This window comes from Lepidochelys kempii, chromosome 8 (assembly GCF_965140265.1).
Source record: "Lepidochelys kempii isolate rLepKem1 chromosome 8, rLepKem1.hap2, whole genome shotgun sequence".
Lineage (NCBI taxonomy): Eukaryota > Metazoa > Chordata > Testudines > Cheloniidae > Lepidochelys > Lepidochelys kempii.
Genome location: NC_133263.1, coordinates 16,500,201 through 16,514,252, shown reverse-complemented (window position 1 = coordinate 16,514,252; position 14,052 = coordinate 16,500,201). Strand labels below are relative to the sequence as shown.

The window sequence follows — 14,052 nt, the reverse complement described above, 5'->3', positions numbered from 1 at the left end:
CTAGCTGGGGGGTGGAAAGACCCTGAAGATAAAAGGGTCTAGGCCACAGGTTCTCAACCAAACATGGGGGCCCTGTTGGCCTCCTTCACTCTTTATACATAACTTGGAAGGGACAGACTTGAATAATGAGCAGGCCAGAAGGCAGAGTCACAGGAAGGACAGACCACAGCAAGGCAGAGAAACAGTAAGAAATGGGGAGGCTTGGAAGACAATCTGGTACAACCCTGCCTGACTAGGCTGCATCGCTGGTGAGCATTCCCTTTCACAATAAGGAATCCCAGTACAGGAGTATACGTTTAATATCTATATTCATTTTGCTACATTAGGCATACAGACACAAAACTTGAAGTCAATATAAATTCTTATCACAAATTTTGTTTAAAATGAGCAAGGTTTAAAAGATTAAATATCCAGGGAAAACATGAGGCACAAAATCAACATTAATACCAAAAAAGTCCAAAGTTTAATTCAAAAGGTCGGGGGTGGGGGGAAAGTGCTTTTCTTCTTCCAGAAGAAGAAAGAATGAAAGCAAGAGAAAAAGATAATAACTTTGACTCATGTAGCATCTTATCACGCCAAGACAATTTAAGTTGCTTTATAAGAGACATAAAACAGCTTCATACAATCTGCAAGGCTGAGCTAAGAAGCTGAATGTGTGGTGAAGGAGTCTGCAGTTCTGATTTAAGCAGTGACAAAGTGACCTTGCGTTTGCAGAATGACGTACCTCACACTGCTATGTCAGTCTCAGGAGCCATCCTCAGGTCAAACAGCACCTCTCTAACCAGCAGAGCCCAGACACAGGGCAAGTCCCCAAAATGAAGTATGCGAGGGGAAGGGGGAGAAAAAGCTGCAAATGAGGAGGGATTTAGTGCCTGAGAGCTTGAAGGGTCACTCCACTGACAACATAAGCAGAAGCCTCATGTACTGCCCTGCTAGAAACATTCCCCCATGATCACAACACATAACAGGAATCTTAAGGGTAGTTGTTAAATGCAGTCAATATGTTCTTTTATTCCGAGTGGAATTCTGCACCGCTGCATGTGCGCAGAATTCATGTCCCTCACAGATTCCTTTGCTTCCCCGCAGAAAAATGACTTTCTGACAGGGAAGCAAAGAGAAACTGCAAGAGCAGTCATGCACCACTCCCTAGCAACGCAGGTACATAGTTTCAGGCACCGGGAGCAGCCGGTGGAGGGGTAAATCATGGGGCTGGGGACACCCGACCAGTGGCTCCTACTCAGAGCTGGGATCAGCTTCTAGTCCCAGCTGGGCTGGAAGCAGGAGAGGATGTGACTTCCTCTTCTCTTACAAGGAGTGGCTGGGGCCTTGTCAGACCCAACCCCAGAAATCTCCCCCAGCTGCAGGAAGCTCAGTATCCTCCCCTGCTTCCTGCCCCCATCATGCCTCAACTATGGGGGGAGGGGTAACTATATAGGGAGCTGCTCCCGCATGAATAATTCAGATGCCCAAAACAGGCTCACTACACTCACAGCCACTCAGTCAGTAGAAATACAGCTTACTTAATGCTGTTTCAGCAATTAGTCAGCACATAAAGAAACAGCCCATGAGAAAGCATGTGGCTATAATGGATGCCTGCATGCTTCAGGAGTGCTGAGGTACCAGCTGTTCCCAAGCCACCAATAAATGGGCTTTCTAGCAGAATGGTGCTATACTTCAACAACATTAACTGTCTTGATGAATGTAACATTCAGCTAATTAAGGGGCCAAACCTTGAATACTTCCAATTCATGCCAATTGGAGTTAAAAGTGCTCAGCACCTGGCTCAAAGCTCTGACCCACATTACACCAAACACCTGGACAATTATCAAGCCAGCATCAGCCAAAGGCAATGCTCCTTCTCCTAAGGACTCATTTTTAAAGACATATATGCTAGCCCTGCTTACAGCCTGGCTTATAAAACTGATTTAATGCAAAGACTACAATACGCATTAGCAAACACCAAGGTATACTACACCACTGCACAGTGTAGCAGATCAGCAAAACAGGATTACGCCATTTGGGGGGCTCACTTCATTATGAGCCTACAAGATACATTTTGTTCAGAATGTTAAAATATGCTTTGTTTGCTTCCCACAGACAAAAATAAAAATTATTTGCACTATGGAGACATTTGAGACTTCTGTTTTGCTCCCCCAAATATTCACTGTGTCTTCTTTGGGAACTCTGGAATCTTATTCCTTGCCAAAAAAAACAGAAAAAGCAAACACAGTACTCATTTGGGAGCTTTCGACCACAAATCATGCTCAGACATTCATTTTTAAAAGTGCTGATCCACCTTTACTGCTGGAAAGGGAAGGGAGAGAAAATTGACAGTAATTTTCATGGGGGTTATTTTCCAAAATACCATGCACCATTGCCACACGGGTGTTTCTACAATATATTGCAAATTATACCAGTTTCCCAAAATGCAATGCTTGCAGCACTGCTATTTTCACACTGACCATAAAATAGAACATGGGAAAAAAATACAAGACTGCCACCTAGAGATTGTGTTCCAGAATGTTAGACTTGAGATGCAGCTTAGTTCTGCTCTCCCAGTTAGTGATTTTAGCCTATCACTATAACTGTGGCCATACCATTACCTTTCTCTTAATATTTTAATACCAATAGAATTTTTAGAAGCACCGAGATTTCACTGCAATGGTGAGATATAAATACTTAAGGAGACCGTGAATTTTCCTCTCTCTAAACACTTCTATGGCTGTTATCACTAATATCTGGGCAACTATCAATCATAAATGGATTTTATCCTCACTGCAGCCCAAGGAAGTAAAGAAGCATTTCCGCATTCTACTGGTGGCAAAAGCAGCACAAAGAGATTAAGTGACTTGATCATGGTCACGCAGGAAAGCCTGGGGCTGGCTGAATCAGAATTTGAACCCAGCTAGCTCTCCCAAGTCCCAAGGCAGTGCCCAATCCACTGCCATGCCATTCCCCCTTTCTTCCCTCATGCAAGATACACATAAGCCATTGAGTCATAACAAAATAAATTAGTAATTAAAAATACTTTGCCCAAGTAGCACTTTGTAAACACTGCCTAAACAAGCCTCAGAGAAAGTCTGAGAAGTAGACAGACTTTCTATTATCCCCAGTGCACAATTAGGTAAAGTGAGATACATATAAGTGAAGTGATTTGCCCAAGCCCATAAACAGAATTCTGGGCTACTAACTGAACCAATACATAAACACAGCTGGATGCAATCTGAATGCATGTGGGTAGGAAAACCAGAGACCCTCACTCGGACTGGGCAAGAGAGATCTCACATAAGGAGGCCAGCTGTTTGGCTGAGTACAGGAGAAGCCCACTTCTGTGAACATCAGAAATGATGGCGTCCTCATGATAAGCGAGAGCACATTAAGAATTTAAATGTATTGAGGGTCAAACATCACACCGCCTTACAACACACTGTGTTCACTGCATTGTTTTGAACGGTTGCTCATTACAGCTGCAGTCTGTTGTGGTGGTATGTAAAAGAAATGTTCATGGCACAGATGCTAGAATGCAATGATGCTACTCCAGTGCTACTTGAGCCATCAGCTGGCAGAGGAAGATGCTGAGCAAGGCAGCTAGTACACATTCCCCTGCACTCTGTTGGCCTGGGGCCTTTCCATCTACAGAGGGCTCCCGCAGCCATGCCATCACGCCAACTCAATTTTCTCCAAACCCTAAACTAATTTCAGAATTATACGCTTAGTTTTGTTGCTCAGTGCACAAGCAAGTTATGACCAGAGCGAATTAGTCCATAGGAAGGCAGATTCTGAAGCTACAATAAAATCTCTCTTTTGATCTTCTGACTCCCCTCTCCAGCAACCGCAAACATAGTAACATGATGTGACTGAAAACAGTCCTTTATTGACTCAGCCTAGAAAAAAACAGTCACACAGGCCAATCGCTTCTCATTGGGTTTTGTGGTTCCCTACTAGAGAATGCTAAAGAGACAGGAATTTCCATGCTTCATTTACCTAAAAAAAGAGGAGGGGTCAGCCTCCAACTGATGGACCAGGGGGGATGAGGCGGATGAGGCTTTCTTCCGGTAACTCACGGAAGTTCGCAGATCTAGATCGCAGGCCTTGGTTCTTATGGGAGACTTCAATCACCCTGCTATCTGCTGGGAGAGCAATATAGCGGTGCACAGACAATCCAGGAAGTTTTTGGAAAGTGTAGGGGACAATTTCCTAGTGCAAGTGCTAGAGGAACCAACTAGGGGCAGAGCTCTTCTTGACCTGCTGCTCACAAACCGGGAAGAATTAGTTGGGGAAGCAAAAGGGGAGGGGAACCTGGGAAGCAGTGACCATGAGATGGTCGAGTTCAGGATCCTGACACAAGGAAGAAATGAGAGCAGCAGAATACAGACCCTGGACTTCAGAAAAGCAAGACTATGACAACCTCAGGGAACTGATGGGCAGGATCCTCTGGGAGAATAACATGAAGGGGAAAGGAGTCCAGGAGAGCTGGCTGTATTTTAAAGAATCCTTATTGAGGTTACAGGGACAAACCATCCGGGTGTGTAGAAACAACAGTAAATATGGCAGGCGACCAGCTTGGCTGAACAGTGAAATCCTTGTTGATCTTAAACACAAAAAAGAAGCTTACAAGAAGTGGAAGATTGGACAAATGACCAGGGAGGAGTATAAAAATACTGCTCGGGCATGCAGGAGTGAAATCAGGAGGGTCAAATCACACCTGGAGTTGCAGCTAGCAAGAGATGTTAAGAGTAACAAGAAGGGTTTCTTCAGATAAGTTAGCAACAAGAAGAAAGTCAAGGAAAGTGTGGGCCCCTTACTGAATGAGGGAGGCAACCTAGTGACAGAGGATGTGGAAAAAGCTAATGTACTCAATGCTTTTTTTGCCTCTGTCTTCACGAACAAGGTCAGCTCCCAGACTGCTGCACTGGGCAGCACAGCATGGGGAGGAGGTGACCAGCCCTCTGTGGAGAAAGAAGTGGTTCGGTACTATTTAGAAAAGGTGGATGAGCACAAGTCCAGGGGGCCGGCTGCACTGCATTCGAGAGTGCTAAAGGAGTTGGCGGGTGTGATTGCAGAGCCATTGGCCATTATCTTTGAAAACCCATGGCGATCTGGGGAAGTCCCGGACAACTGGAAAAAGGCTAATGTAGTGCCCATCTTTAAAAAAGGGAAGGAGGATCCGGGGAACTACAGGCCAGTCAGCCTCACCTCAGTCCCTGGAAAAATCATGGAGCAGGTCCTTAAGGAATCAATTCTGAAGCACTTAGAGGAGAGGAAAGTGATCAGGAACAGTCAGCATGGATTCACCAAGGGCAAGTCATACCTGACTAACGTAATTGCCTTCTATGACGAGATAACTGGCTCTGTGGATGAAGGGAAAGCAGTGGACGTGTTCTTCCTTGACTTCAGCAAAACTTTTGACACGGTCTCCCACACTATTCTTGCCAGCAAGTTAAAGAAGTATGGGCTGGATGAATGGACTATAAGGTGGATAGAAACCCGGCTAGATTGTCGGGCTCAACGGATAGTGATCAATGGCTCCTTGTCTACTTGGCAGCCGGTATCAAGTGGAGTGCCCCAAGAGTCGGTCCTCCGGCCAGTTTTGTTCAATATCTTCATTAATGATCTGGAGGATGTTGTGGATTGCACCCTCAGCAAGTTTGCAGATGACACTAAACTGGGAGGAGAGGTAGATACACTGGAGGGTAGGGATAGGATACAGAGGGCCCTAGACAAATTAGAGGATTGGGCCAAAAGACATCTGATGAGGTTCAACAAGGACAAGTGCAGAGTCCTGCACTTAGAATCCCATGCACCACTACAGACTAGGGACCGAATGGCTAGGCAGCAGTTCTGCAGAAAAGGACCTAGGGGTTACAGTGGACGAGAAGCTGGATATGAGTCAACAGTGTGCCCTTGATGCCAAGAAGGCCAATGCATTTTGGGATGTATAAGTAGGGGCACTGCCAGCAGATCGAGGGACGTGATCATACCCCTCTATTCAAGATTGGTGAGGCCTCATCTGGAGTACTGTGTCCAGTTTTGGGCCCCACGCTACAAGAAAAATGTGGAAAAATTGGAAGAGTCCAGAGGAGGGCAACAAAAATGATTAGGGGTCTGGAACACATGACTTATGAGGAGAGGCTGAGGGAACTGGGACTGTTTAGTCTGCAGAAGAGAAGAATGAGGGGGGATTTGATAGCTGCTTTCAACTACCTGAAAGGGGGTTCCAAAGAGGATGGATCTCGGCTGTTCTCAGTGGTAGCAGATGACAGAACGAGGAGTAATGGTCTCAAGTTGGAGTGGAGGAGGTTTAGGTTGCATATTAGGAAAAACTTTTTCTCTAGGAGGGTGGTGAAGCACTGGAATGCGTTATCTAGGGAGGTGACAGAATCTCCTTCCTTAGAAGTTTTTAAAGTCAGGCTTGACAAAGCCCTGGCTGGGATGATTTAGTTGGGGACTGGTCCTGCTGTGAGCAGGGGGTTGGACTAGATGACCTGAGGTCCCTTCCAACCCTGATGTTCTATGATAAATCATATCAGGCTACAGAAACCATCTTCTTCAGAAATCAGAAGACGAAACTTTAAAGTGTCATGCACTGGATGTGAGCATGGGATTTCTACAGTCAGCCATCCACAGTGAATCTGCAACAGCCATTCTCCAGCACAAAAGCTGAAGTCATGTTATATACAAACACAAGACACGGAAAGGATGCGCAGTGTCTCCGCCATGTAAATGGACTTTTCTGACACACAGGCTGAATTTCTTTTCCATTGTGAAGGCTACTTAACATCCGACTCTGCAAAAGTGGACACCCATTAAAAGGAGTGAGATTTGAGTAAACACTGCACCTTATATTGAATTAGTGCTTCATCTTGCAATGAGCCCCTACTGCAAAAACAGTAGGGAGGAGGGAGTTGAGGCAACTAACAGCTTCCATTTATGGAGTGTGTGACTAAGGGATAAGAGAAACTAACTGCTCAGATTGCACAAGATGCTCCTGAGGGAATTCTGCGCCACTGCACAAGGCAGAAGTTTGCAGAAATTAACGTTGTGCACACAATTTCCTTTCCCCCACAGAAATGGGCAGCAGTGCTGCTAGCCGCCACTGGACTCGGCAGAACCCAGCCTGCACATAGAAGACACCGCGGGGGAGGAAGCTAGAGCAGTGGTTCTCAAACTTTAGTGCTGATGACCCCTTTCACATAGCAAGCCTGTGAGTGCGACCCCCCTTATACATTAAAAACACGTTTTAATATATTTATCATCATTATAAATGCTGGAGGCAAAGTGGGGTTTGGGTTTCCGTTGAGGGTATCTCGCCCCCTAGCTGGGCTCGGGGGCGGGGGGCAGAGAAACAGGAACTGGGTTGTCATAGGGGGTTCTTTAACTCTCTACTCCTGCGGGAATTTGTGTGTGTGTGTGTGTGTCTGTCTGGTTACAGACATACTTGCTGACAGGTATTTTGAAATAAATTACCAAAATAATTGAAACTGGCATGACTATGTAGTGTTATTTTGACAAATAAAATTTGCAGAATTTTACAATATTGTGCAGAGAATTTTTAATATTTTGGTGCAGAATGCCCCCAGAGTAACAAGGATTTTCCAACAAGGCCAAGTAGGTCTGTGTGTAATGCACATATTGCTGCTGGTACAGCCACGTGTGCACAGACATATATTCTTGAGTCCTTGGCTGGGCTTCAGTAAGTAAATCAAAGTCTATGTGCTCTAAGGCTGTGCACCGTCCACTGGTGCGAGAAAAGAAGACTTCCCCACTCACCGATCCACTGCTTCCACATCGAAGCAAAACCTCTTCTCTATCGAGTCAGTTTTCCGGCGTATGCAGGATTTGAGTGTGACTGCTTCATCTTCTCCCTACAAGGATACAGGACTTCTAGATTAGGTTCAGAACAGAACTGTGTATATTACACACACTCAGCCTACTAGAATTATGATTAATATGTATTAACCCCAGAGGGGATGGCTTGTGGCATAAGGTTTGAAATATCCACACTCCCTGGAAATACAGCATTTGAATCTTTGCCAAGTGATCAGTCCATGACTTATAGATACCTCTGACTAAATCTGGCGGGGCGGGGGGGTGCAAGGGGAGAGAAGTGGCACCCGCTGCCAGGGGCTGCTGAGCAGCAGCTGCTCCAAACTACCCCAGGACCACTGCTGGGGGAGGGGGGTGGGGCCAGCAGCACCATCTGCTGTGGGCCGCCCCAGGACCTTTGCTCAGGGGGTCCCCGGGGCCAGCCACACCGGCCGCTGCTCGGGGGTCCCCGGGGCCAGCCACACCGGCCGCTGCAGAAGTCACGGAGGTTGCGGGAAGTCACAGAATCTGTGTCTTCTGCGACCTCCGTGACAGACACAGAGCCCTAGAGATAATACATTAAAACTATATATCAACTCACTGAACAAAATGCATGCGAATTGAGCACACATTTACCAGCACAGAAGAGGAAATGCAGTGGGGACATGATAAAGATCCTTTTTACCGTAACACTGCCCAAGACATGTATGAGTAATTACGACAACAAACATAGCACAGGTTTTTCTTTAATGCAAGGTGAATGTAGACAGTTGTTGAGTGATTCCGTCTGATGTGTGCTCTTGATGTCTCAGGTGAATTTTTAAAAAACACCGATGGTTCAATTTTTAAAAATAAATAAATAAATAAAGTTTTGAGTTTACAAACTTCCTGTGCTTTTCATGCCTTTTTCACGCTTCACTGACCAGTCGTGCTGGACAATCACAACACTGATATTAACCATTCCAGAAAATGTATTAGGGGCATAGAATAACATTGACACCAATAGCCTGTTCTAACGAACCCTCCACATCAGGGGTGGGAAAACTTTTTGGGCCGAGGGCCACATCTGGGTGGGGAAATTGTATGCAGGACGGGGCAGGGTGTGGGAGGGAGTACGGTGTGCAGGAACGGGCTCAGGGCAAGGGATTGGGGCAGAGGAGGGTGCAGGGTGTAGCAGAGGGCTCAGGGCAGGGGGTTGGGGTGCAGGAGAGGTGTGGGGTGCAGGCAGGGAGTTGGGGGACTGGGTGCAGGAGGAGTTTGGGTTCTGGCCCAGCACCGCTTACCTAAAGCGGCTTTGGGGTGGCAGCAGGGTGCACTGGGGCCAGGGAACCTGCCCTGGCCCCACGCCACGCCCGGCCAGCTGGAACCGCGGACCGGAGGAGGGGGCCACAGGGCTCCATGCACTGCCCTTGCCACGCCTTCAGGTACCTCCCCCAAAGCTCCCATTGGCCGCAGTTCCCTGTTCCCGGCCAATGGGAGCTGCAGGGGGCAGTGCCTGGAGGCAAGTGCAATGCACAGAGCCCTCTGCCCCTCCCCCCGCCCCGAGGCCCCAGGAATGTGGTGCCGGCCACTTGTGAGAGTGGCACGGGGCCTGTGGCACCACGGGGGGCAATCCTGCGGGCCAGATCCAAAGCCCTGAAGGGCCAGATCCGGCCGACAGGCCATAGTTTGCCTACCCCTGCTCCACATTGACTGCAAAAATTCTGCCAAGAGGATCAACAGAGTTAGCTTGTGCCCCACTCCTGAACTCATTTCCCTGAAGTTAGCTGGATTTGCCCACTGCTGCCAGGGAAGTGGTATTCAAAGAATGCCATTTGGAGAGAAAGCAATTTTAAACTGATTAGTATTTGGCTCCAGCCATAGCCTGAGGTGGCTTCCCGAGAGGATGAAAACAGGCTGACAACAAACAGAGCCTCCACAGTCTACAACAGAGATCCCTCTAAAAAAAGAAAAGGAGGACTTGTGGCACCTTAGAGACTAACAAATTTATCTGAGCATAAGCTTTTGTGAGCTACAGCTCACTTCATCGGAGATCCCTCTGCTGATCAAGAGAGGTCACATATCTCCCTTCTGCTGCTGCTGTCTGCTTCAGAAAGATTCCTGGCATGGGATGACTTGAAAGGCCTCTAAAAACTACAGTATTTGTTATAGCAGAGTCACTGTGGGCTAGTCTACACTAGACAATCATACTGGTATAACTGTGTCAGTTAGGGATGTGGTTTTTCACAGATATAGTTAGCAGGGTACAAGCTCTAGTGCAATGCAGTTATACTGGTATAAAAGTACCTTATATTGGTACAGTTAAAGCAGGGGGAAAAGGTCATCTGCTGTGAACAAGCACTAAGTGAAGTGAGCATCCCCAAGCAAGGAGTCATGCTAAAGACCAGAAAGCAATGGAAGGGAGTCCATTCTACCTGGGATGGAGTGTATAGAAAGAGCCATGGGTGCTAGACAGCCCATATATTAATCTCAGGGGACATTTCTGCCATTACTGAAATGTAGGGGAGCTGAAGTATCGTGATCAGGTCACCCTTAAAAGGGGGACTGATCTCTGTAGGTGCTTTGCTTGGTTAAAGAAATATAAATTCATACAGTGAAGAATGTATCTGGCACTGGCCACTGTCAGGAGACAGGATACTGAGGTAGATGGACCATTGGTCTGACCAAGTATGGCCATTGTTACATTCTTATGTTCTTACACTACACCAAATTTAGGCCACTTTATTTCTGAGAGTGTCCACACGGGGCTGTGAAGTTTAACTAATCCACTTTCAGTTCTCTCCTTTAATTAACTCGGATTAACTTTCCTGAGCGTCCCCAAGTAGACAAGCCTTTAGGGTCTGTACATGTGGATTTATTCTTGAATAGCTCCATAAGTAGACAAGCTCTTACTCAGTTGCTGAATTAACATTGGCAGAGTAAACAATGTATTTCCCCAGCATGATGGTTTACATAGTTTGTTAGTACCCACAGAGATGTGATCTACATCTCTTTCAATCAGCACCCTGAGGCTCTCTTTGCAATATCTGCATATTACTATTTTGAGCCACCCTTTCAGTGACTAATTAGCTAGTGATGTGGGTGTGTGCCAGAGAGAGTGGATGTTAACAACTCCTTAGAGTACTCACTGGAGGGGAAAGCTTCTGATTGAAAGGCAGCAGTGGCCTTTCCAACAAAGAGTTCTCCCCCAGGGAAAAGTTGGGGTGTCAGCCTCAAAAGATAAGAAAACTTAGGTGCCAACCCTTTACTGTGTCATTCTGCTATAAAAGAGTTTCTAGCAGAGGTTAGTGGGGAGAGAAGAGACTTAGAAGACTGGATAGAACCCACCAATGAAATCCATCAGTTTTGACAGTTTCAAGGGCTTGTCACTGACAGACACAAGGCACTCCCTACCCAACCTTTCTTGGGCCAAGAGCAAGACTCACACCATCTCTTCCCCAGAAAATGATGATTAGGGTGACTTGGCATATTTCCACTCACCCCTTTTCCTCCAGACTTCTGGTCAAATGGTACCATAGTGATTCGTTTCGATTCCCTCTGATACGTGCAGTAATGCTTCACCCAAGAGGTCCCAAAGTGACCTACAATGGAATTTAAGTTTTGAGATTTCTAACAATTAACTAAGGTCTACAAAGCAGTTGTTACCAAAGACACAATTAAACAGCCTAAGACCAACTATACAGACTTTTGCATCTATAGTTCTCAAACGCACCTTACAAAAGCGAGTAAAAGCACGATAATCCCCACTGCATGGAGGGGAAAGCAGAGATCCAGAGTTAAATCAATCACTGGCAGAGTCGGGAATAGAATCCAAGTCTCCAGACTCCGAGCCCAGTGACCCATCCATTGGGCCAAGCTGCTTCCTATGGACAGACCTGGTAATTTGCTAAATTAGCTTTAGTTTCATAATCCATGATATAATCAGAGAATTAGCTACAGGAAAACTACAGAACAGACCTGTTAGTATTTATCTTGCCCACCTTTAGTCATTCATGTATATTCTCCAAGCTTGGCTCCATCCAATTTTGCAATGTACCAAGGAATGAGGCTTCAGCAGTTTCACTTGAGCAAATTACTCCTCAGTCTACTATATTGGCTCTACCCACTATCATCGGCCTCCATGTCATTTCAGATTATTCCTAGAATGTAGCATTTACTCACTCTCCTCGCAAGGCAGAAGTGGGCATTTAGTGAGGTTCTCCTTTTATCCCACTGTACAGACTCCAGACCGTTTTTGCAGACAAGTTTCTCACTTTTAAGGAAGATACCCTACTAACTGCTTTCCCACTTTTGCCTGAGATCACCAATTTTGGCGTTCTATCTACATATTTATCTGCCCGCATCATCATAGCATCGGAGCACTTCACAATCCGTAATGTATTTACCCTCGCACACCTCCGTGAGGTAGGGCACTGCTGTTATCCCCATTTTACAGAGAGGAACTGAGACACAGAGAGGACAAGTGACTTGCCCAAGGCCACACAGAGGGTGGAGCAGAGAATTGAACCAGTCTTCTTAATCCCAGGTTAGAGATGAACGACTGGGCCACCCTTCTTCTTCATAGAAATTAAAGATAGAATTGACTTAGTAGATCATTTAGGAGTCTTTCCTGACCCTTGGATCAGGCTCCTAGTAGCTGGATTCTAGTTCCTCCCCCTACCACGGCAGGGTTGTTCAATGCAGTATCTTCTCCAGTGCCAAGACCTTTACTTCTATCCACCCAAGGTGATCAGACAATTTGCTAAGATGGGCTTCAAATTCCATGCCAGACTCAGGGAATTTCCAAGTTACACAGCCAGAGCAAAGTGCTGTAGGGATAGCCCCCACCTATTCTGGTTAGTACTAGACACAATTCATTTTTCAGGGACAGCAAAGAGAGTACGCCAAGGAGCTAACAGGCTCAGCAGGAACAGACTACCTCATTGGGTGCAAAAAACCCAAATGCTGGTAAAAGGAGAACTGTGAGGCGTGAACCATGGAACCAGCTCATATGCTGGTTGTCCTATGGGATTCACCTGCAGAGTCATCATGGGGGAAAACTGAAGGAGCTGGAGATAATTTCCCAGAACATGGGCCCACCCTGCCAACAGGGGGATGCTCCTGCAGAAAGCTGCACAAGTGGCTACCCTAGCCCTGTAATTCAAATCCAACTCAAGAATTGACAGGATTTATTTCTTCCCCCAATCCCGCCACCTCTTGCCATTTCACATGGACCATGATGTTTTGCAGAAAGAAAAGGAGTACTTGTGGCACCTTAGAGACTAACCAATTTATTAGAGCATAAGCTTTCGTGAGCTACAGCTCACTTCATCAGATGCATAGTCAGTGCTCCCACTCTGCACTTCAGTCTCCTCTGAGTGGCAGCAGAGAGCAGCTCAGTAACTTCAAGGCAACCGCACTTACGTTTCTCCTGGACATAGAGATAGCCTTCCATTGTGAAAGGGCTGATGTTCTTGTGCTCGTCGGGATTCTCCTTCATCTTCCTCATCAAGGACTCGACCTCCGACCGGGTCCCTTCAAAACGACTTCTTGTCTATGATTTTCGAAAAATATATTTTCCATTATCCACGTTTCCTCAGAGCTTTCAATAGACACAGCGCTACCTGTGTGCTATTGTTAAAGGAATTTACATAGAGACAACCAGGGAACAGTGGCTAACTTTATCTGATGCATTTTCCATGCCACCCTGGTTCAGAAGTCCATCCCTATTCAGCAAAATACCGAAGCTCATATTTACACCCCACTGATTTCACTAGGACTTACGTCCTATTTAAAACACTTTGATGAATATGAGTGGATTTAAGCACATGCTTGGCTTACTTGGAGTCTCTGTTCCCTCATCTCATAATTTTTAATGATGATAGTTATGGTTGTGGCTGGCAGCACTGCCAACTAATCAGGTTATCTAACACTTCCCATTATAACACCCTGTTTTCAGTTACTTGATCAAACTTTTACTGTTTGGGCTGAAATTTTCTATGCCAGGTATCTGCCTCAGGCTAAATGTTATTGGAAAATTTCAGCCAAAATGATTTGGTAATTTCTGAGAACAAGGCAAGGGGAAAAGTACATTTTACCCATGCTAAATTCTGACAACTTTGAAAAGTTATAGTGCCCTTTTGCTTTGGAGTAAGGACTGGTAATTTGGCAGGGGGTGGCTTTTGTGTCAGCAATGTGCCTTTTGCCGTTCCTGTGGAGAATCACTCAGATCTGCCCAAGTTATAATCCCTATAAAAAAAAAAAAAC

General features: G+C 46.0%; 1 protein-coding gene across 15 annotated transcripts in view; it reads right to left on the bottom strand.

Moving 5' to 3' along the window:
- ARHGAP26 (Rho GTPase activating protein 26) overlaps positions 1 to 14,052 on the bottom strand; it is a 327,129-nt gene that overhangs the window by 211,481 nt on the left and 101,596 nt on the right. For all 15 annotated transcript variants that reach the window (XR_012160231.1, XR_012160232.1, XR_012160233.1 and 12 more), the window contains 3 exons: positions 13,210 to 13,339; positions 11,287 to 11,387; positions 7,771 to 7,865 (listed from right to left, as the gene is read on the bottom strand). Coding sequence is in view for 8 of the 15 variants with exons in the window: in XM_073355711.1 (XP_073211812.1) it covers positions 7,771 to 7,865; positions 11,287 to 11,387; positions 13,210 to 13,339 (326 nt within the window). In the remaining 7 variants the exon portion in view is untranslated. The remainder of the gene's footprint in view (positions 1 to 7,770; positions 7,866 to 11,286; positions 11,388 to 13,209; positions 13,340 to 14,052) is intronic.